This window comes from Nelumbo lutea, chromosome 8, assembly GCF_056320005.1.
Source record: "Nelumbo lutea isolate HS-2025 chromosome 8, American lotus-T2T, whole genome shotgun sequence".
Taxonomy (NCBI): domain Eukaryota; kingdom Viridiplantae; phylum Streptophyta; class Magnoliopsida; order Proteales; family Nelumbonaceae; genus Nelumbo; species Nelumbo lutea.
This window is the reverse complement of record NC_142691.1, coordinates 7,364,730-7,387,802: the sequence shown is the minus strand read 5'-3', so window position 1 is coordinate 7,387,802 and position 23,073 is coordinate 7,364,730. Positions and strand designations below refer to the sequence as shown.

Genomic DNA, 23,073 nt, shown 5'->3' with positions numbered 1-23,073 from the left:
CTTTGAGATGTACTTTGCTCATATATAGAGAATATCCAATATTAGAGCACCACCCTCAAACCATATCATCAAAGGAAAATTCCTAAACTCTTCCCTAGTAACCAATAATGTCCCGTTCTAATAGTCATGTGATATATCAGCACATAATATGTCTGGAAAAAGGCCCCATTCTCTCAACGAGATTAGCAATCTTTCCTCTTCTTTAATGTTTTTTAGATGGATACTATAGTGAGAATGGACCGAATGGGATTTAGTGTTCTTTATTTCTTTTAAGTAGTATTTAAAAGTTATGTTTCTTTGTTATGGGCCTTCTTTTATTTTCTTTAATTATTTCTTTAGTGCTGGTCACCCCATTAAGGGCATCCAAGTAATTGTACTTAGACTTAGAATTATTAATAAAAGTGATGAAAGGGAGCTAGAGAGAGAGGTTCAAATTCTTCTTTTCTCTTTTCCCTTCTTTTCTTCTTCCACAACCTATTGCTGAAACTTCTTTCTTCTTTCTCTTTCTCTTTCTCTTTCTCTTTCTCTCTCTCTTTTCTTCTTTTCTTGCATTATCTCAATTACTGTAGGTGTAATTTTCAACTGATACCAAGGGAGCTGGACTCAACTGCTGACCTTTTGGCCAAATCGGGGTTGGATAGGAATATTTTTTAAGAGAGAGAGAGAGAGATCTGAAAAAAAATGGCCTGAACATCTAGCTCATCAGTGCAAAAAAAGATAAGTTAGATCATCAATCAAATAGAAAGCAATGCCATCAACTACAAATTAAACCATAAATGCAGAATGAATTAGCTTTTAACTGATTTTCTCTAAAAATGTAATCCTTGTTATGTTTATTTGGAAGGCCACTGACCCTTCTATTTAATAACATTTCTCTACATTTTAACTCAACTAGCCAGCTGTTTCATATGGAAAAGGATCTGAATATTTCCCTTGAAAATTGATTGTCTGTGATTTAACACCACAAAACTTTGTTTGACTTTGATATTTTGGAAACAATGGGTGTCAAGCATGTTATGGCTGACATATCTTACTAAGTATAAGAACTTCTGCATGGTCACTAGTCAAGAGGAAAAAAAATTAATAATTCAAATATTCAATATAGTACACACGAATGAGAGATGGACAGATAACATGGAAGTAAGGTACAGAAATCACATTAAGTTGGCCAATTAACTTAATTGGTCCATGAGCCATTTAACTTGATAAAAACTCCAAGTCCATATGAGGCCCAAGATGTGTCAATTCCCGATCATCTTTCTTCCTTGAAATTGATCCATCTATTTGAATTTGTAATCAGTTATTCCTAAAAACATATTTTAATCCACAAACAACTGGCAAAATGCCACACAGCTGGTACTCAAAACAGCATAGAATGCAGGAAAGTTGGAATTATACTTTGAGCAGATCTTTGCTTACAGATCCAAATAAGCAAGATAATACGTCAAGGGGAAAATAACTATTAAGAGCAAAATAACTTCAAGAATGTGGACAAGAACAAACAGAATTGCTCGGTTAACAAAGTTACAAAGAGAACATACAAAGGAATTCGCCATTTTAACTGGTTTACCCCCTTCTTCACATCTGTCAACCTCTGAGGAGACATCTCACCCGGCTGCTGGGGGAGCCATGAGCGAACTGCCTTTTCAGATACAACAAACCCTGTCTTCTTATTACTAGCATCATCAGATTGCGTAAATTCTGTCAGTGTACCACTGGAACCACAAGACTGGCAAAACCCCCACCACTGGCCAAAAGACTCTCCGCAGCTCGAGCAAACCCAACAAACCTTACTCTTTCCCTTCTTCTTCAACACAATGTCTCGAGCACTTGAACTGTAACCGGAACAAACTCTTTCGTTTCCTCCCTCACGATTATCAACACCTGAAACAACCCTGTTGGGCATCGGTTTTTCCGCCTTGGAGTGATGACCTGACCAGGCCCTTGTAGTATCATCTCCACTCCTCCCTTCCTCTTCTCCTACCACTACTTTCTTAACCTCCCCTGCAGATTTCCCACGCTTAAAATCTCCTCCCAGAGAATCAAAACTAGTCAAAGTCAGAGGATTTTCGTCCCCGCTAGCAGATCCTTCCTCCCGACTCTCAATGACCTCAGCCCCTATCGTCGTTACAAGGCTATCTGTTACAGGTTCATAGGCGGTCCAAACGCCATGGCTTCTATTTCTGCGTAACGATTCAATTTCATCCGCCCAAGAACTCGAACTAGACAGGCCCTTATTGCGATCTACGTCCACGCTCGGTTCTTCATCGTGGCGTCTGTTGCTGGAATGGATAGCTCTCCGAATAGAAGCACGAATATGACACAGTTTTCGGATTGGACGAGGAGAAAATGCAACAGAGTTTGACGTAGAATTTGATTTGATAATATTGAGAATCCCTCTGTGGGTGTAGTATAGAGTCCGAAGTGCGCGCATGTCGGAGACCGGCATCAAACGAGTTGAACTATGCCATGTAGTCCAGTTTTAGGGTTTGTCCTCTTACTTATCGGTGGAGGAAGAGGAACAAAGCCCACGAATTACGAAATGAATGAACCAGCAAGGCAACAAGTAAAAAGTGTATCGTTTTCGCCGTTTCGCGGAACAACCGTTTCACGGTATCTTCCGATGGACTGCCCCAACGTCCGTGCCTTGCGGCATGCAACAACTCAACAAAAAACAGAACGTCACAACTCATAAGCAGGTGTGAATTGTGATTCATGGCCGTTGCGTTGCATGAACTTTTCCGCATTAGCCATCAGCGTTTGTGCAGAAACGGCCATCAAATGCAACGGGATGCCTAGTTGGGGTACCAGACGGCCAAATGAACGATATCACTATATGGTACCAGCTGATTGGTTATTAGTTTTTTTAGATATCATGTCTTTCCGGGTTTTTGGGTACACTGATTATCCATTTAAATAAATATTTTTTATTAAAAATATTATTAGAATTATGATTTTAAAATGGGAAAATATATATGATTGAAAAAGACATGGTATGGAAAGAGTTTTGACCAATTAAAACTCATCCATTAATTTTAATAAATAATACTTGATTGATTATCACTTTTATGATTTTAGTTTATTGATTAAAAAATTTTCAAATATCATATATTTTTTATATCATAATCAAACCCTTTAAAAATATTAAAAAAATAAACCGTTTTCCTTTTTTCTTACACATTTAGTTTGGCTTTATTTGTTATTTTTATATTTATTTATGGGCTCGACTATATATGATATATCTAATAGGCCAATGCAAAACAATTTATTAAAATTTATGAATTAATACTGAACTTTGAAAATGAATAAAATAGAGCTTGAAACTAATTGTGAGCGGTTTAAGATTAAAGACAGAAAGAAAGGGGAAAAAATAATCATTCATTTGACCGTCTGGTACCCCAACTAGGCATCCCGTTGCATTTGATGGCCGTTTCTGCACAAACGCTGATGGCTAATGCTGAAAAGTTCATGCAACGCAACGGCCATGAATCACAATTCACACCTGCTTATGAGTTGTGACGTTATGTTTTTTGTTGAGTTGTTGCATGCCGCAAGGCATGGACGTTAGGGCAGTCCATCGGAAGATACCGTGAAACGGTTGTGCCGCGAAACGGCGAAAACGATACACTTTTTACTTGTTGCCTTGCTGGTTCATTTAACTCGTTTGATGCCGATCTCCGACATGCGCGCACTTCGGACTCTATACTACACCCACAGGGATTCTCGATATTATCAAATCAAATTCTACGTAAAACTCTGTTGCATTTTCTCCTCGTCCAATCCGAAAACTGTCATATTCGTGCTTGTTCGGAGTATCCATTCCAGCAACAGACACCATGACGAAGATCCGAGCGTTGACGTAGATCGCAATAAGGGCCTGTCTAGTTCGAGTTCTTGGGCGGATGAAATTGAATCGTTAGGCAGAAATAGAAGAAGCCATGGCGTTTGGACCGCCTATGAACCTGTAACAGATAGCCATGTAACGCATAAATTGAATCGTTACCCACTAATAAGTTAACAACCAATTGGCATTTGGCCTCACCTCAATAGGTTCTCTCAGGGTAAGGTTATTGGACCTCATGTGCTCATTTGGGGTATATGTACTTTTTTCAAGATTCCAACTTAAATTCTGGCATGGGAATTTATAAAAGTGTAATGTTTTGTCACAAAATTGAAGCATGTATAAGCTTATATTTTATTAGATGAATAAGTGATTTCTTGGAAAAAGATCATTTCGATATGGTTTCAAATGAACTTTTCTCAAGGCAATCGACATAGAAAATCATTTCAATACATAATAAAATCTTGAATTATTGTACTTGGATGGGTACATTATATGAAGTTATTGCTTCCTCTAGGAGACCCAACAAAAGAGCCGTCGGGTACTTGATAGAAGTGGAGAATTCCTGGTCCATTAGTCATTTGAGACAAATCATTTCGATATGGTTTCAAATGAACTTTTTCTCAAGGCAATCGACATAGAAAATCATTTCAATACATAATAAAATCTTGAATTATTGTACTTGGATGGGTACATTATATGAAGTTATTGCTTCATCTAGGAGACCCAACAAAAGAGCCGTCAGGTACTTGATAGAAGTGGAGAATTCCTGATCCATTAGTCATTTCAGACTTGTAACCAGCTGGACCCTCTATCCCCGGGAACCAAAAGAAAGGAAAAAATTTACACATTATCCACTAATTCACACACCACTGAAGAAATAAAGGAAAAGAAAACAGCATGATGTCCCTGTAAAATCAACCTCTAAATATACCCGACAGATCTGCATTTTGAACAATCCATGGGTGCTCAAGGAGCTTGTGCAGCGGGAGACGCTGTGAAGAGTCTTTGACAAGCATCTGCTCAAGAAAGCAAAGATAGAACTCATTTGTCATTCATTTAGTGATAATTTGTTTTAGGCAAAGCGATTTGCATCAACGAGAGGGCAAAAGAGGCGCTAACCTGACTGATGAGGTCTTTTGCAGAAGAAGAAACTATAGGTTTTGGAGGGAACCTAAGGTCCACTTTTATTATCCTGCAAAAACCAACCATATCAACATTGACAAAAAAAGAAGAATCTCAAAAGGTATGGCATCTAATCAGGAAAAAAAAAACATCAGTAGAGCAAGAAAACACCATATTTGCCTGTTTAATCGGTAGAATGAATTGTTTTGGGCTCAAACCACCAAAAAGGAAAACAAGAAGGATGGTTCATACAAAATTTTTCCTAAAGTATAACCATCCAATTCTGATTGTGCCGGAACTTCAGCCTACCTTCGGTATGTGTCTGAGTGTTCCCTTGCCTCAAAAGGTGGCACCCCATAAAGGAATTCATAGCACAACACGCCAAGGCTCCAGATGTCCACACTTGAATCATGTTCCACACTTTCAACTGTAATAAGAACCCAACCATGCAATCACTTCAGATTCATGCTAAGAAGGCAATGAAAGGTCTAAATGTATTTGTTCGAATCTATTTTATGTTACATACCCATTTCAGGTGGAAGGTAATCCAGTGTACCACACATTGTTCTCCTACGGTTAAATGTGTGCACAGACCATCCGAAGTCTGCAATTTTCAGTTCACCCTGTTGATAATAAACTTAGCATAAGCACATAAATTGCCACATCAACAGAATAAAACGAAATAGCAAAATCCTCCAAACTACAAATCCACCTGTGCACCAATCAAAAGGTTCTCTGGTTTGATATCTCTGTGTATGACATGCTTTCCATGACAATATATCAAGGCTCTCGCTAACGATGAAATATACTAAGCCAATCAAAAAAGAAAAAAATAATATTCAGGTAATAGAAAACATGGGAAATATGGGATCATATGGTTCCATGATATGACCCTTATAGCAACAAAATATAAACAGTAGCAATGGTATACAGAGAGGAGAACTTACAGTGGCAGCACGCTTTTCACTGAAGTATTTGCATTTTTGAAGTTCTTTATATAACTCACCCTTGGCTGCATATTCTAATATCAAATAAACTCGTGTCTGCAATAATTAAGTTAAAAAAAAAAAAAAGAAAAGAAAAGGTCAAATAGCTCGAACTTGTGTTCTTTTCACTGATGTAAGCATTGCAAATAAGGAAACAATGGCATATGCTTGGACCTGATCATAGAAATATCCATAGAGGCGTAGGATATTTGGGTGTCGTAGATGGCTCTGTATTTCAACCTCCCTGCGCAGCTGATGCTCAACCTGAGACTGTTTCAGCTGGCTTTTGAAGAGTACCTTCAGTGCTACAATGTGATTACTCTGCTTTAAAAGTGGTGAGATTAGGCAACGGATCATGGAAAATAAATATTTAACATAAAAGACGAAGACGCAGAGAGAACAAATAGGAGATTCATTAAATTGTAAGGAATATCTCCATTGTATATTTGTTAGGAAAAGACAGGATTACCTCAACTACCAGGAGAAGCGGAAAAGAAAAGGAAGAAAAGCAAAACTTTGTTGGAGAATATTAAGATTTGCATCACGGTACTTTAAACTTAAACGTTAACGAATAATCACTACTCAAAATTTTCAGGAATGATCCAGCCCAGAATTATAAAATGTCAGAATTTTCAAATGGAGTCAAATTAAAACGACAAACCTTTTTTTCCCTGGCCAAATAGACATGACCAAACTTTCCTCTTCCAAGAGGCTTTCCGATGTCAAAATCGTTCAAGGTCCACCGTCGTTTCTCCGCTGCCGAAACCTCTGAAGACCCCTGCAAAAATGAAAACAAATGATCATAAATTCTCAAAATCTTCATACAGATGAAGGACATTTCAAAAAAAAACGCACAACAGAAAACATAGATGAATTTCATAAAAATAAAACATTAAATACATTTATAGACCGGAGACCCTAAATCTACATTTCCTTCTTTCTTATAGTCTTTTTTTCTGCCTGAAAATCTAGGTTCTTGCTAACTCGATGCAGGAAAACACCCTAGAAAGAAAGCTTAGATTAAAACCTCGTGTTAGAGTATTGAAAACCCGGATTTCGGTAAAACTCTGTTTCCTTACTGATAGCGCTCTGATCTGTGCGAAACCCAAGCTCATACAAAAACCTGCATTCTGACTTCAGGACAAAGGGAGAATAGAGAAATGTGCGGAAAGGGCAAACAACTTCCTATTTGACCCAGAAATCCTGTAATCAAGGTGATGAGAAACCCTAATTTCGGAAACACCAAAACCCTACAAATGAATATGGCAAAACGAAACCAGATGTTTAAAAGAAAATTAAAGGCCCAGTTTCTGAAACTAAATTTTTAAAAAAGATCAAAACAACCTTGCCAGAGAAAACTTCAACTTTCAAATCAGAACAGAAGACACTACGGCAAACAATAAACCCTAAGAGTTACAATTGAAGCTCTTCAACATCTCTTTGTTACCTTCTCTTCAGATTGTGTTTCTGCAGCGACCGCCATGAGAGAGAGAGATAGAGACAGAGACAGAGACAGAGACAGAGGGTTAATAGATGGTTGAGAGGGGAAACGACTGACAGAAATGAGGGGATGGAGCGTCACCAAAATAAAAAGAGAGATTGGAGACGAAGAAAGTATCGTGCCAATAGTTTTTCCGAATTACTCTTCCAACGGTCGAATTCGTACAGATATACACGTGGTGCGATGACCTCAAGTCCTTAAGGTATCCAACCACATTCAAATTTTGGGGTTACGGCCACGGGAGAGTATTTGATAATTTGTATAGCATGTAAATTCATGCGTTTCTTGAACAGCTACCGTCCATTTGGAGCACTTTTAGGAAAACCACATAATCCATGGTCCCAGAGGCTGACATAAACGGAAACTTTGAATGTTTCGGAGCATAAGTTGGATCTTGCATATGCATTTTTACTACGGCAATTAATTAAGAGTGTACTACAACCAAACACAGCCTAAATCATTGGACCCACCACTTACTAAAATCACCATAAAGAGCTGTTAGCAGCCCTGGGAAAATACTCCCAATGCACGGATGTGATGGGCTGATCTCGTCCCAAATCCATATATTGGAGTAGGAATGCGTGACTCACATTGAAGGTCAAGGGGTTTAATTTGCGCATCTTTTGTTCGATGGGCATTTCGCGAAATGTTATCGCTAAATCAGTATTTAGTACATCATGGTGATTCTTACATATAGATATTCATGAAAGTTGTTATTGATTTATGTGCGCGTTTATCATGGGAGGAATTTCATTTTTGATGCTTTTCCAATTATTAGTCATTTATTCATCTAATGACACATAGTGGCGCCTACTTGTTATAAACGATTGACATTATTATTTTTCTCAGTTTTGAAAATAAATTAAGTATAAATATTTAATTAATAAAAGAAAGCTCTACCGAATACGTACTTACGTGTGTTTTAATTAGCATTTTGTAAGTCTGAATCAATTCCTTACAATGCGTGCTTCACACCAACATCACAACATGTTGTGGCTACACATTGGGAACATCTCTCGTCCTTGAATTTATTATTCATGGGGATATATCCCTAATACATGGTAGGATGTGGCTGTGAGGTTGGTGTGAGGTGATGAGGAGCAGATCCCAATTCGCATTTTGTTAAAATTTGAATGGGCCTAGCCTGGAAGCCCAAGCTCCGTGTAGTATACCGGCAAGTAACTGTTGAAAAGATGCCTTTCATGTGTTAAACTACTATTATGGAACTTCCTTCTCCATACGCAAGGTTAAGGCACAGTCCAGCAGATCAAGCTTTAACTCAATTTTAGTTTTAGGTTATGTTTGGATAAGTTTTTGCTTTTCTGTTTTTAGAAGTATAAAATTACAATTTGATCATTTTAATTTTAGGTTATGTTTGGATCAAGCTTTAACTCAATTTTAGTTTTAGGTTATGTTTGGATAAGTTTTTGCTTTTCCGTTTTTAGAAGTATAGAATTACAATTTGATAAATATTGTTTTTAAAATAAGTTGGTTATGCCATGTTAGTTTGTTATTTATTAAAATTTATAATATGTTAATGGCACATAACTTATAGTAGTGCCATATAACATAAATTAATGCCAGGTGGAATATATTTTACCATGCGTATTTTGTGACACTACCATGTTACAAATTTGTCATGTGGCATATATTTTTTCATGTATCACAAATTTGCCAAACAGCATATATTTTACCATGTGTTACAAACTTTGTCGTGTCATATATTTTGTTATATTCACAAATTGCCATTTGACATTTATTTTTCCATGTGTTATAATCACGGGAATTTGGCATTATCATATCATGTGTTACAATTTTTGCTACGTAGCATATTTTTTAGGGCAAAAAGAGTTGCCTTTATTCCAAAACAAAAAAGGAATTGATGGTGTGTGATCTAGTGTTTCTTGTTGGCATACAGTTTGTATATCAGATTAGGTAGGTGCATGGCCAAATTGCAATTTGACTCGAGATGGGCACTCTAAAATGCTTAAGTGGGTCCTTCTTAGAATTCATGGGTCATTCCAAATTTTAATATTTTGATCATTTCCCACCCTGTACAACAGACCTATATTTGAAAGTGAAAACACACAATGAGTGTTCTTCTAACCCCATGGGCCCGATTGCCTCGCTTGAAAATCTAATAGAGAATTCTGTTGGAAATACAAACTTTTCATCTCTACCCACAAAGAGAGCCATTGCGGTGTAACACACACGAATCATATTTGCCCATCAATATGGCCAATTGAAAGTTTTTTTATCCCAAAATCCCAACCACCATGAGCTCTTGCATATGTTGCTCCAACCAACCCAAGCGACCATGATCTCCTCCACTTTTTTTTTTGCCCTCATATAAATTTGGAGAGCATCGAGTTTAACTCTTTACATAGGTTGAAGGGGAACTTATAGCTCATGTAATACATTGGGGTTGTTTTATTTCTCTACCATTAAGAGTTTTTTGCTTCCAACCTTTTACCTTGTCTTCAATTCTTTATTTAATTCGAGAAAAGACATCTCTTTTGGTTACCTACTTACCATTGTAGAGAGACCCAAATGGTTGGAGTTGTTTACATCAATCTTCATTTTTAGTGTTCTCTTAATAATCTTCCTAAAGTATTAGGGGGTGTTATTACTTAAGTTGCATTTGGAAATGATGTAAATATGTAGAGTGCAAAACAGTTGATATAAATTGCAAAGTTATGTTAGTTTTTGCACCGATAAATTTATCTTCTTATCAAACAAACTTTTTAGTAGTAATGGATACAAATACGAATTCCAATAAAGTATATAACTTTACCGTATCAGTCGATATAAACTAATACGTTGCGATACACCCTGATATGATACACGTGCATCCCTTGTGTTGTTTATAAAATTATCCTACGAAGCTTCAAACTCAAGTCTCGACACCCATGCATAAACCTAGACAAATACATATATGCTTGTATTCAATAATTCTAACTTAAAATAAAAAATAATATTAAAATATACTATTTTATAAATATTAATGAAGCAAAAAAATTATCAAACTTACATTTATATCAAAAATTGTTTTTTACTCTCAATAAATTATACAATAAAAAGTTAATAATAGATAATTATTTTAGTTCTTAAATTTCATAATTTTGTACATTATATGTATCTTCAAATTTTAATATTTGTTTATAAATTATTCATTGATATTTTAATTTAGCTAAAGTATAACATATTTATCATTTACAAAAATAAAAAAACTGTTTACAAAATATCAAGAATATAATATTAAATTGAATTATCAAATTCACTAATTTAATTTTATATGAAAAATGATTTGTTATTTCAAGTGTTAACAATGGAATCGTTACTTTAATAATTAAAAATTATGAATTTCACATGATATGTATCTTAGAAATTTTAATAATTTTGATATACTTTTAGTTAAGATTAAAAGTAAAAATATGATAATAATGTATGTATCTTAGAAAAATTATAAATTTCATATGATAGTAATTTTGATATTATCAAATAGTTTAAAATTTAAAATTTAATTGGCTTGTTTATTAATGTTGAAAAGTAAAAAAAGAAAATAATTGCTATAGTAATTAAAATATAATAATTGCATATATTTTGTGTCTTAGGCTTATAGAATTTAACATAATAATGATTTGTGCATACTTTACTTTGTAAAAACTATATAATATGAGTATTGGACTCTTGATTGTTGGATTATCAACAAAATTGTATGATATTTATGTATATTGATATATTAGTATTATATATATTTTTATGTATTTATGCTTTATTTGTGGCTATTTTGGCTTTTAAAATTAGTGTAATTGATATACTTACAAAATTTGTATCATTTTCCTAACGTATCCATGTGTTTTCATATATTTCGTCCGTATTCGTGTGTTTCCAAAGCATATTCGTATGTAAACTATCTGATACGATACCCGATACTAATACTTTAGTCCTTGATGAAAAGTCAACTTAAATGCAAATTTACTTTTACATCTCATTGTCGAGATAAATATGTATTGGAAAATATATTTTTTTTGTCATCTGTCAATGCATTAATGCAATATTGCCAAACACCTGAATGCAAAGTTACCCTGAACGGAATTTACACCCCATTTGCATAATTTCCAAATACAGCCTCAACTCTGAATAACAATTTTGTCTTGTTCAAATTAATGAATTGGCCAAAGGCTTTACAAAAATCATGAAGGAACTTTCTCACCGCTATTCATTGTTAACATCAAGTTTGAGAAAAAAAGTAAACAATCGTTGGCATAGAATATATGTGAAAGCACCGGTTATGTCAACTCATTTTTAGACCAAAATGATTTTGGAAGGAGTACAAAAGCAAATAAATAGTGTAAATACATACAAAATACAATGCTTTATACTCTATATATTTATATTTGTACTCCTCCTGCCTTACTCTCTGTCTCTTCATTATAATTTACTTCATCTCTTTGATCTCCATTAATAGTGGAAGAGACTTCTACACTTGGGGCTATTTTAAGACCATTTTTTTAGAATAAAACAAATTAAAAAACAAAATTTATATATAAGGGTTCAACTATGATATGGAAAATATATAATATCCCAAAAACATTTGACCAATCAAGTAGAATCATAAACGTAATAATCAATCAGGTGTTATTCATCAAAATTCATGGGTGGATTTTGATTGGTCAAAACTCTTTCTATACCATATCTTTACTGTATCATAGATTTAATATATATCTAAATTTGTTTTTTTTTTCAATTAATGGAATTTTTAAACTTTAAAACTGAAACCAAAACCAGATTAATCGAAAACACTTCAGCTGTTGGTTCCCTGGGCTATTTAGAATGTCCTCGGGCCTGACACGTTAACCCAATTATGCCTTTGTTTGTCTCTTTTTGTCAAACGAAACTGAGAGAATTATTCTATTATCCCAGACCTAAGGTAAGGTGACATGCCCTAAAACACTTCCAACACCCAAAGGTTTTTGGGTTAATTATAAAGATCCCCTTTGTAAAATGGGGTAAGTGATAATTACCCCTTGGACTTCCATTTGCACTAAAGACTCCTTGGATTTTTTACTTTGGCTCAGTTTGCCTGCCCTCGAGAAGATCTCCTGCCCACGTCTACCCACAAAACACTGCCCTGTGAATTGGAAAAACGTGGGCAAGAGATCCGGATTCAGTTTGGAATGAGTACAAATGCAAATATGTACAATGTAAATATATACAAAATACAATGCTTTGCACTCTACATGTTTATATTTATACTCTTTTCAAACTAATTAAGCGCCTTTGCAACAAATACCCCTGACCATTAATTCAAATGACAAAATGCTTTAAATTATTAAAATACCCTCCTAATTTTTTGGTACTTTATTTTCATATCCCTTTTTTATCTTAAACCACAATTGATTTAAAATACCTCCATATTCTCTAAACGAAACCAACTAAAGTAAAAAGAATAATTTCACTAACATAGAGAAGCATGTTTCTTTAAATTATTGTTTCATTTCATTAACATGAATGCCTCTCTTCTTCTTAAAATACAAAAAGTATCCACACTGTATTTTTTTTGGTAAATTAAGAAAAAACCAAATGAAACCTTAATTTTATATGTGTTGGAAATAAACCTATACCATTTTATTTGAATATTGAATCTAACAAAAAACTTGCAAATATCTATTGGAGCAATAGAGATGACTTCAATATTATATTCAGAAAATCAATCAAATCATAAATCATTCAAATAAATAAATAAGTGTAATTTGGGATTTAATAAATTTCAAAGAATCGAATGATAATCTTTTTTAGAAGTTAATTGATGGAATTTTAATAGTAGGGGTATTTATCACAATGTGAAAAATCAATGGATCTTTGTTGCAAATAAAAGTTTGGGGGTACTTGTCATCAATCCTACTACTCGTTTTGGAAAGAGAACAAATACAAATATGCACAATACAAATTAGAGATGCAAATGGATCGAATCATTATCTGATCCAGTCCAAAGTCCGATAATATATTATTGAATTCATATAGCCCCATATCAGATCTTTAGATCAGATCAAACGATAGGATCTTATTAGAAATCGTATCAGATTTGGATCACCTCTATTTGATTTGAGAATATCTGATTTAATATATATTGGAGACACCTCGCACACCTTGAGAGAGAGCGCCCCTGCACCACCTCGACAAGGCCGACTCGTATGCACCTTGGCAAGATCAGGCCGACAATCCTATGATGATCGAGCCAGATAAATCTGCATGAGGGGCAACCTCCTGTTGAGGTCTCACCGATTTTTCTGAGGTCCAGTTGGCGACCTATGTGATGTGGCGATTGGCTTTTGTTACATGCGATTTATCATCTTCGAGTCCTTTGAAATCACGTCGCCTAACTGATGGAGCTAGCTCCTACACCTCCCATTTCATAGATAATCAGATAAGCCTTTATCACTTTTCGTGGAAACCATCCAAGCGAGAAACCACCTTTGAGCATGGTAGGCCAATAAGCCACATCCTCCCAGAGATCTTGAATTCACTACGTGAGGTTGATCGACCTTGTTAGTCCAACATCCAAAATGTCCTCCAGGATTCGGATCACGCCTATTTGATTCAAGAAGATCCGATCCAATATATATATTATTTTTTTATTTATAAATATATTATTTATATTACATTTTTTTTTGTAAATTTATTATATTATTTATTTTTTTATAAAAACATGTATATATATGATGAAAATAGTTGAAAAGATACTTGGGGGCATTCTTTTTTGGGATTTTGAGAGGGGGGGAAGTTGGGTCAATGGGATTTTGGTTTCCATTGACCAAGAATGTCATGTTCTTTTTTTCATATTTATGTGGGGACCAGGGAAAGTTTATTTTCTTGGGTATCATTTATCACTTACCCGGTAAATGATACCCATCTCCTAGGTGGGTAAATAACTTTTCCACCTAAGGGGAAGGTTGTCAACATTTGAATGAGACAAAAATTCCCATTTTAATAATATATTTTTATGGCTAAAATGGTCATTGCCTTGTTTACCTAGGAAACATGGGTGAATGCACTTACCTAGGTAAGTATTTCCCAAGAAAAATTTACCCAGACAATTGCACTTATCTAAGTAAGTAACTTACTAAAAAGCAAATGGAGCCTTGTAGCTTTTGTTTTATTTTATTTAAATTGTTATATTTTATTTTTCTTTTAATAATTACTATTTTTTAAATAAAAAATTTGATCAAATTAGATAAAAAAGTCCGACTTCCTCATCTGGTTCAAATTCAAATCCATATTTATCAAATCTGATCGAATATTTAGATCGGATCCAATATGCAATTAATAATGTCAGATCGGATTGGAATATATCCTGATTCAAATCCAATCTGACACGTCTGTATTTCTAATATAAATGCATGCAAAATAATACAAAAATACAAGATTTTGCACCCTACGTATTTATATTCCTTCCTAACCGAGCCTACGGTACAAGAAGAGTATTTATAATTTATTAGTAAAAAATATGGGATCTTTAAAAAAAGGCATATCCTCATTCCTGACGTCGAGAAAAGTTGGCTGTTTGGAAAAACACAGCGTGGCTGTTGCAGAGCTTTTTGTTAGGCATGAGTACATGACTCATGTCACGTTATTCCATTTGGTTTTTTATTTACTTTTTAATGAAAAAGAGCATCAGTTGCGGTTACCAACACTCACACTGACGTGTGATGCACACGAAGCTCGTTTCCAAACAGCCAAAATTTTCCCGCGGGTGGGAATGTGGAGAAACTGAGAAAATGCTACCGAATCCGAAACTTGAATGGCAAAACGCGAGCCATGAGCCATCTCAATTCTCAATGACATTTTTATTATTGACATTTGGAATTTGGGACAAAACAGCTGCTCTTACAAAAGCATTTCTGGTATTGCCCTGTTCGCAGATGCATTGACGAAAATGCCCACGTCGCCACTCCAATATCCTTAGCATTTCTCTTCGTTTTTGGCAGGTAAGTTGCCCAAAAATATTTCGTTACTGTGTAACTGATGACCGAGATACATGGAGACGAAACGGAAATACAAGCAGTTCAGATGCCAATCGAGATTACCCAAATTTGTTGTCCCGAAACGTTACGATCTGAAGCTCAAAATGGACGTTGTCGCCTGTAAATTCATCGGAACAGTCGAGATTGACGTCAGCGTACTTGCCGAAACTAAGTTCATCGTCCTTAATGCAGCCGAACTCGTTGTCGATAATGGTTCTGTCTGGTTCAAGGACCGTAGCTCGTCGAAGGTATAGAAAGACTCTGTTAACAGCATTTCTTCTTCAACATTCCTTTTTACTTTCCCGGAGAAATAGGACAGATGAAAGCATTCTTGCTTATATTTATTTTCAGCAATTTCGATCTTTGGGACGAGATCATGGTGTTGGAATTCGATAAGGTTCTTTCCATCGGAGATGGAGTTTTGGGAATTGGATTTGAAGGAATCTTAAATGACAAGATGAAAGGATTCTACCCAAGGTAACCTCTTTTCTCTTTCTCTACTTTTTCTTTTTAATTTTGTTCTTTATTTACATGAGACATTTTATAAAGAATTTGTAGTTATTTCTGTGCAGTACTTGCGACCTTAAGGGAGAGAAGAAGAATATGGCAGTAACACAGTTCCAACCCGCCGATGCTAGGCGATGTTTTCCATGTATATATATATATATATATATATATATATATTTTCGTCTCCATTTGGCTAAATGGATTTCTATGTTTTAGACTATTTTGCTTTCCGTTTGCTCTGAATCTCTGATGAATTTTAATGTATTAACATTGCCTATTTATTTGGTTTGATGAAAGAAAAAGAAAGAGGGGATTCACTTTCTCATTTAATTTTCCAAGCTACACTCCTTAGTACTGCATAATCCTGTATTACCAGCACGCTCTTTTGGGTTCTCCTTGACGATAACATGTCTCCTCAAGAGATTCACATGTCTGCGAGGTCGGGCAATTTTGAATTATAAGGGATATGTGCACAAGTTTACCGATATCTAATTCTGTATCTGAGTGTGTATCTGTAGCAGGTGCCGGTGTTTAATATGCTATAACTGATTCTGTGCCAGTGCCACTGTATTTGGAGTGTCTGCAATGGCAAGCGGCAAGGAAAATATATAATGGTGTAATGCCAAATGGTGTTTGGAAGGTATACCTACATGTAGGGTGTCTGTGGATCAGCTATGGATTGAACCCTGTCCAAATCAAAATCAATTTCAACTGATTGGATGGACCAATAATGTATATTGAATTGGATCAGTCCAGACTTGCTGGTCCAAGGTATTTATTGAATTGAATTGGACCTGATTCATCATGATGTATTTATATTGGATTGGGTCGGATTGAACCGATATTCAGTCCATTAAGAGAAGAATACAGATGTTAATGGACCAGGTTTGGATTGAAATCAATCTAAATTAAAATCAATTTGAACAAATTGGACGTTTAATACATTGAATTGGACTGGTCCAAAATGTTCCAAAGTATTCATTGGTTTGGATTGGACCTGATCCATTTGTAACGGACTCATATTGGACCGGGTCAGATTGGACCAAATCCAACCCAATTGATACCCCTACCTACATAAGTCCATTTTATTTCACCCTTGGTTAATCTCATGCTAATCATGGTCAATGTTGTCTTAAGCCGATTGACTATGGTATATGGTTCCTTGCTAAGAATAACTTTTGTGTTTGTGAATACGTTAAGGGCTTAGTCACTCTATATGCTATTTGCTTCTTTTATTATTATTATTGTTGTTATCATCATCATCATCATTTTTTTACTTTTTGGTGAATGAGGAATAAACTGGATCATGTAGTAGGCTTGTGGTTTTAGGTGATTTATTTGATGATTAAACAAGGAAAATAGAACACCGAGAGATTGTTTGACAAGGTCACGTTGATAGGAAATGGCTGTTCTTGGTCATATGCTGGGAAAAGTAGCAGTCTGCAAAAATGGGAAGCAGGGCTTTTGTAGGCTCCTTGGTGCACCTATTGACATGGGGATGATGAGTATAGAATTCTCTTACCATTATAATGCCTATACTCCGCATTGCTACCTACCAAAAAAAGAGATATCAATACGGGATCAAAGAGTTTATTAATGGATAATGTATCCTTGCAATATGAGAAGACTTGTGAGGAATTCTAGTAAACAACAACTTTAAACAACTCTTTTTTTCCGGCTGTAGAAAAGGTAGACTCATGCAAAGACAAATCCAGCTTCGTCTTGTAGTGTGTCATTTTATGGGGCCCACCATGTCTGTAGAGTAAAGAACTATTTTGTTGTATAAATTTGTTTGCTACCAGCCTAGCACTCCTTAAGGCTTCTTTTTTCCCTTCTCTATCTGGATGGCATTAATATTTGTTTATGCAGGTCACAACTAAAACTTGGAAAGTATGCCATTGGTGACTAACGTTTGTTTCCACTTTGTGACTAACATATTGGATTCAGGCTACCTTCAAGATATCAGTTGATGTGCCATATGAGCTGATGACTTTGTCGAATATGCCAGTGATTGAAGAAAACTTTAATGGGCATCACAAGACAGTTGCCTTTCAGGAACCACCTATTATGTCAACCTATTTGGTGGCTGTTATTGTTGGTTTATTTGATTATTTAGAGGACCATACATCTGATGGTATGTATATGATACCATCACTTGTTTCTAATGTATGGGAAATCCTCATTTCTAATTACATTAATTTTTGTCTTTGATTCAGGTATTAAGGTTAGGGTATACTGTCAAGTTGGCAAAGAAAATCAAGGAAAATTTGCTTTAGATGTTGCTGTAAGGACACTTGATATTTATAAGATGTATGCTTTCTCCCAATGACCATTTATGCCATTTCCTTAACAACTGACAACATTCGATATTCATTGTTACTGGGCCCAATGCAAGGCCTAATCCCAAGGTCAGGCCTGATCTGTCCAACCTGGGCCCAGTGCACACTGAAATCTGATGCACTAGGGTTGGCCCACACTAAAATTTGACATGAATGCACGTGTTTATGTATGTATACATGCAAGTATGTGTTTATATGTGCATGTAAATATGTAATATAATTGGGCAGGGCTCGGGTTGGGATAATGTTGGGCTAGGCTTGGGCTACCTAAGGGCTAGGCCCAGGTCCAGCCTGAAAAATAAAAATCCCAAGCTTTTGGGGCCAGGTCCAGACCAAGGAACGAAAAGCTAAGCTCAGCCCATGTAAAATTGCGGGCTTGGTCAGTCTGGGCTCAGGTTGCGCTGCCTAAGTTGCATCCCTATTTAATGGATTGGGTGATTGTGTGGGTTATCTGAAACATTATCTAATTTATTCTTTGAAGTTACGCAGATACTTTGGTGTGTCGTACCCCCTTCCTAAGTTAGATATGGTTGCTATCCCTGGCTTTGCTGCTGGGGCAATGGAGAATTATGGTTTGGTAACTTACCGTGAAACTGATTTACTTTATGATGATCAGAAATCTGCGGTATCAAACAAGCAATGGGTAATATGAAATGTCATTTGGGTTGAAATTCATTCTGCTTCATGCTATAGTTTATCCACTCATCTATTGTTCTATGTGCTATACCATTTAGGCATGCTGAATTGCTTCTTTTCAGGTTGCAAATACTGTGGCTCATGAATTAGCACACCAATGGTTTGGGAATCTTGTAACAATGGAATGGTGGACTCATCTATGGCTCAATGAGGGGTTTGCAACATGGGTATTTTCATAGAATCCATTGTCTATCTTTAGTGAAACTAGAACGATTCATTTATGGGTTCTGTGTTTTCAGATAAGCTATTTAGCAACTGATACCTTATTTCCTGAATGGAAAGTTTGGACTCAATTTCTTGATGAAATTAATAGAGGTCTTAGGCTGGATGGACTTGCAGAATCACACCCTATTGAGGTCTATGCTGTGGTTAACATGTTACCACTTTACTTTTTTATATGATCTCTTCCTGGAATTGTTACTGCTTATTAGCTTTTCATTTACCTCAATGTGACTTATCTCTTAGTGGTTTATTAAGTAAAAAGCTTATGTTTGAGGTGGAGGTTAATCATGTGAGTGAGATTGAACAAATTTTTGATGCAATAAGTTATACAAAAGGTGCTGCCATTATCCAAATGCTGCAAAGTTATCTTGGTCCTGACTGTTTTCAGGTTAAGCCATTTGATTCCTTGACTGCATTTCTCGTTATGTGTTTTTTTCTGATTGGTCATTTCTTCTTATGCATTTGTCTCTATATATTGCTCATGCCATATTTTTTGGGTTTGGTACCATGTAGTGAAGAATTTTCGCCACATTCCCAAGCCCAATGTATACACATGGAAAGGTGGTTGGATCAGAAATCAGAGGTTATCCTTTCTTGTGGTGCAATTCTAGAGGAGATTTCTCTGTTGGGGGAAAGATGGAAGAAAACTAGATTTTACAAGTTTTGTTGAGAGAACTTACCAAGGATCAGTTGAACAGTCCCTATGTAAATTACCTGAATTTCCCAGGTATTCTAATGCCTGAAATGAAATCTTAGAAAAAATCAAGATAAAAAAAAAAGAAAGATGAGAAGGAACTTATAAATCATCCTAGGGTTCCTAGAATAACTTAGTGTTTGGGAACCAGTCATTGAGGTTGCATAAAGAAGAGATCGGTCATACAATCAACAATATTGAATTATTGATTTCTGAAATTAAAGGACGTATATATAAACTTTTGGATCAGCCAGCACCGTGAAAATAGATAATTTTGGAATTGCCATTTTCTTTCTTTGAGTGGAAGGGAACACTAGATCTAAGTTGTTAATTTAATTAACCAATAACAATGAAAATTTAAGCATTACACACTAATGTCACAACTAACTAAACTCAATGGCTAGATCCCACTTACAGTAGCCAAATGACCAAAATATCCCTGTAAACCATGGTTCACAATTTCGATAGTGGTTGATGTTTAATGATGCAAAGATGGGAAAATTTCAGGGATATTTTGCTAGTTTTTCTAGGATTTTTTTTTGGACAAAAGATAAAAAAGTAAATCAAGAAAAGTTACCAAAGGCATGGAGTTACCTTTTCAAAAAACCAAAAAGTTACTAAAGGCATGGAGTTTTTTTATGAGAATTCATGGATTGTTAGAAGTGAATTGCACATTTAAGACCCGAAAAACTATAAAAAACAATTATGTATATCCAACAAGAGAAAATTAAGAGACGTAAGTAGGTATCTCTCTATCATCCTTATAGTCTTTTATCCATCTCTTCTATATATATGCCATTAACTTATCATTTTGATTTGTCTTTTTGTTGCTACATATTTTGATTAGATATTTGGATGTCTTTTTATTTATTTATTTATTTTGAATTATAATGACTTAGCAAGTGAAATCATATTCAAAATAGTAAGCCATTAATCCAATCAAAGATTCCCCATTCGATCTTCAGGAAAGGATTTAAAAAATAACGATTTTAAATAAATATCAGAATGTTTTAATAATATTATAAAATTTTAAATTTTAGATGTTTAATTTATCAATAAAATTTGAAATATTCCCAAGATATTGGCAATGTATCAAAGATATGAAAGGAAAAAATATTAGTGGAATACTTCATATTGTCCTTGGCAAAATGAGGAGTTTTGTCAAATCTCTTTGATATTGCAAACCATGCTGTAAACACAATCAGCTCAAATCCCAAGAATAATAACATATTGACCAATTACATAACATGCCATATGCATCTCTCCAGTTCATCTATCTTGCTCTAGCTTGTAACTCTATGGGCAACATCCTCTTCAACCCCTCCTCTTCTATAGATTATAAAACCGACATAGTGGATCTTGGTCAAATATCTTAATTGCATTCACTTCTTAACTCCTATTATTGACAAATTATTGGAATAATTAAATTGTTGGCAAGTTTGCATTTTATGTTCTTACTCTTGCATATCTTAAAACTTTTTTTACCCAAAGCATCTTTGGATTTACAATTAACCTCACTGAATTCTCTTACAATGGAACCTCCTTGGTGTGGCATGCTCCCCAAGGAAGGGGTTTATGTAGCACCTTAAGAACTTTCACAAAAATAGGAAGAAACCAAAGGTGGTGGGGGGGGTGGGGGGTGGGGGGGAGATTGATGGTGTTGCTATTGAAGGAGAGGGAGGGCCCATATCTCAATGCATGTACTCCGGGAGTTGCAGAAAAATAACTTCATTATATTGTTCTTCACTAATTTCAAAAAGTGAGAGAATAGAAGTACTTATAGAGAGACAAGATACTCTAATCCTACTTACTAGTCAAATAACTCAATAAAATATAATAGCACAAAATATCATCTAGGCATCTTTATAGAATATTCCTTCTAGATCTTTCAATTATTGTGCTTAACGTAGTCAGCTTCAATCATGGGCCAAAGGTAGTGGTATTGCAAGAAGACAACCAACTTAATTTTTGGGCTATGAATGGCAAGCAAGCCCTATGGCTATGGGTATAGGCCTATGGTCCAGATGTGGAAAGCCCACTTATGCTTCATCACTCATCTTGCACATGCATAGTCAAGTCATCCATGACTAAATATTGTAATGGCCTTTTTGTTTATATGTCAGTGAGCATCATTCTCTGGCAATGAGCATGACATCTAATGTGTGGCTTTGTGCAATTAGAGATCAATGGCTTCATACATAAGAAGATATGCTTGTTTAAATACAAAGACAGAGGACTTGTGGGCTGTTCTTGAGGAACCAGTGAATATGCTAATGAATTCTTGGACAAAGCAAAGAGGATATCCAGTTGTCTCTGTAACAGTCAAGGGTCACAAGTTGGAATTTGAGCAGGTCTGTATATTGCTCCTTTTCTACTCCTTTAGGTCAATTTATTAACATTACTAATTTACTATTTCTTGATTAGTAAGTAATAAGATAACTTTATTGATTATCTATCTGGTGCATTTTTTGTCAATCCTGGTTTCAGTAAAGTGGGGGAAATAAGATTATTCATTTTTTTTTTCAATAATTCATTTATTGAGTATTCAAAAAAGGTTTGAGTCTGAGAGGTGCCACTTTCTGCAAAAAAAAAAAAAATGCCAAAGGTTAGGACAATATCTGGTCCACCCCTCCCAAGACTCCAGATGGCTGGAACCAACATTGGGTAATGGCTTATTTGTTTATTATTTCTTGATTTGAAGGCATGATCCATTGTTTGTTTTGACTGTAGTATTGTTTCAAAAGGACTTTACCTGATATTATAATGCTAACATTACATTCTGTGGACTACTCAGGATTTTCATTGAAAATTGTTGTTTTACCTACTCAATTTTATTATCATGGAAGAAATGCATATGCATCTATAAAAAGCAGTGAGAAGCTTTAAACCTTTTTTTTACAATCAACAATAACCTTTCATTAAAGAGATAATAGAACAAGAGATACAAGAGAAAGGCTCAGATCAAAGAGCATAAACAAAAGCGATAGCTACAAGAAACCAAAAAACCAGCAAAGACAATGAAAGCAAAAACAAGAAAGATCTTACAAATTATAGTCCAGCCCTGGGCAGCCCTAGTCCAGAAAATCTCTGCTCACCCCAATTCTTTCCAACTGATCAGCTAACATATTGGCACTC

At 35.2% G+C, this 23,073-nt stretch overlaps 3 protein-coding genes and 1 long non-coding RNA gene across 5 annotated transcripts in view; 2 read left to right on the top strand and 2 right to left on the bottom strand.

The window, feature by feature from the left end:
* LOC148842470 (DNA repair protein RadA-like protein) overlaps nucleotides 1-2,844 on the bottom strand; it is a 70,470-nt gene extending 67,626 nt beyond the window's left edge. For both annotated transcript variants that reach the window (XM_088958583.1, XM_088958582.1), the window contains exon 1: nucleotides 1,542-2,844. In XM_088958583.1, coding sequence (XP_088814709.1) covers nucleotides 1,542-2,449 — 908 coding nt within the window. In that variant the 5' untranslated portion in view covers nucleotides 2,450-2,844. The remainder of the gene's footprint in view (nucleotides 1-1,541) is intronic.
* Nucleotides 2,845-4,489: 1,645 nt separating this feature from the next.
* Nucleotides 4,490-7,671, bottom strand: AUR1 (ataurora1). Its single transcript, XM_088958677.1, has 9 exons — nucleotides 7,400-7,671; nucleotides 6,614-6,730; nucleotides 6,127-6,273; nucleotides 5,914-6,009; nucleotides 5,679-5,774; nucleotides 5,493-5,589; nucleotides 5,276-5,393; nucleotides 4,964-5,036; nucleotides 4,490-4,860 (listed from the first exon to the last, which is right to left on the bottom strand). Exons 1-9 carry the CDS (start codon nucleotides 7,433-7,435, stop codon nucleotides 4,759-4,761), a joined length of 882 nt encoding a protein of 293 aa, XP_088814803.1. The 5' UTR covers nucleotides 7,436-7,671; the 3' UTR covers nucleotides 4,490-4,758.
* A 7,744-nt stretch (nucleotides 7,672-15,415) lies between these two features.
* On the top strand, nucleotides 15,416-16,329 carry LOC148842468 (uncharacterized). Its single transcript, XR_016103646.1, has 3 exons — nucleotides 15,416-15,728; nucleotides 15,832-15,957; nucleotides 16,053-16,329. It is a non-coding gene; the product is annotated as an uncharacterized LOC148842468 (long non-coding RNA).
* A 1,060-nt stretch (nucleotides 16,330-17,389) lies between these two features.
* LOC148842467 (aminopeptidase M1-like) lies at nucleotides 17,390-22,744 on the top strand. The gene is made up of 9 exons (XM_088957860.1): nucleotides 17,390-17,575; nucleotides 17,935-18,121; nucleotides 18,204-18,297; nucleotides 18,816-18,969; nucleotides 19,085-19,189; nucleotides 19,262-19,378; nucleotides 19,519-19,632; nucleotides 22,119-22,289; nucleotides 22,733-22,744. The coding sequence occupies exons 1-9, from the start codon at nucleotides 17,390-17,392 to the stop codon at nucleotides 22,742-22,744; spliced, it is 1,140 nt and encodes a 379-aa protein (XP_088813986.1).
* Nucleotides 22,745-23,073: the final 329 nt, after the last annotated feature.

What these genes read in the sequence shown, in the direction of transcription:
- AUR1 (XM_088958677.1), bottom strand. Translation starts at nt 7,435, where the DNA reads ATGGCGGTCGCTGCAGAAACACAATCTGAAGAGAAG. An exon ending in ATTTGGCCAGGGAAAAAAAG is followed by an intron (nt 6,274 to 6,613) that starts GTTTGTCGTTTT and finishes CTTTTAAAGCAG; the next exon opens with AGTAATCACATTGTAGCACT. An exon ending in ACCTTTTGATTGGTGCACAG is followed by an intron (nt 5,590 to 5,678) that starts GTGGATTTGTAG and finishes TATTATCAACAG; the next exon opens with GGTGAACTGAAAATTGCAGA.
- LOC148842467 (XM_088957860.1), top strand. Translation starts at nt 17,390, where the DNA reads ATGGCTGTTCTTGGTCATATGCTGGGAAAAGTAGCAGTCTGCAAAAAT. An exon ending in ACACTTGATATTTATAAGAT is followed by an intron (nt 18,298 to 18,815) that starts GTATGCTTTCTC and finishes GAAGTTACGCAG; the next exon opens with ATACTTTGGTGTGTCGTACC. An exon ending in ATGAGGGGTTTGCAACATGG is followed by an intron (nt 19,190 to 19,261) that starts GTATTTTCATAG and finishes CTGTGTTTTCAG; the next exon opens with ATAAGCTATTTAGCAACTGA.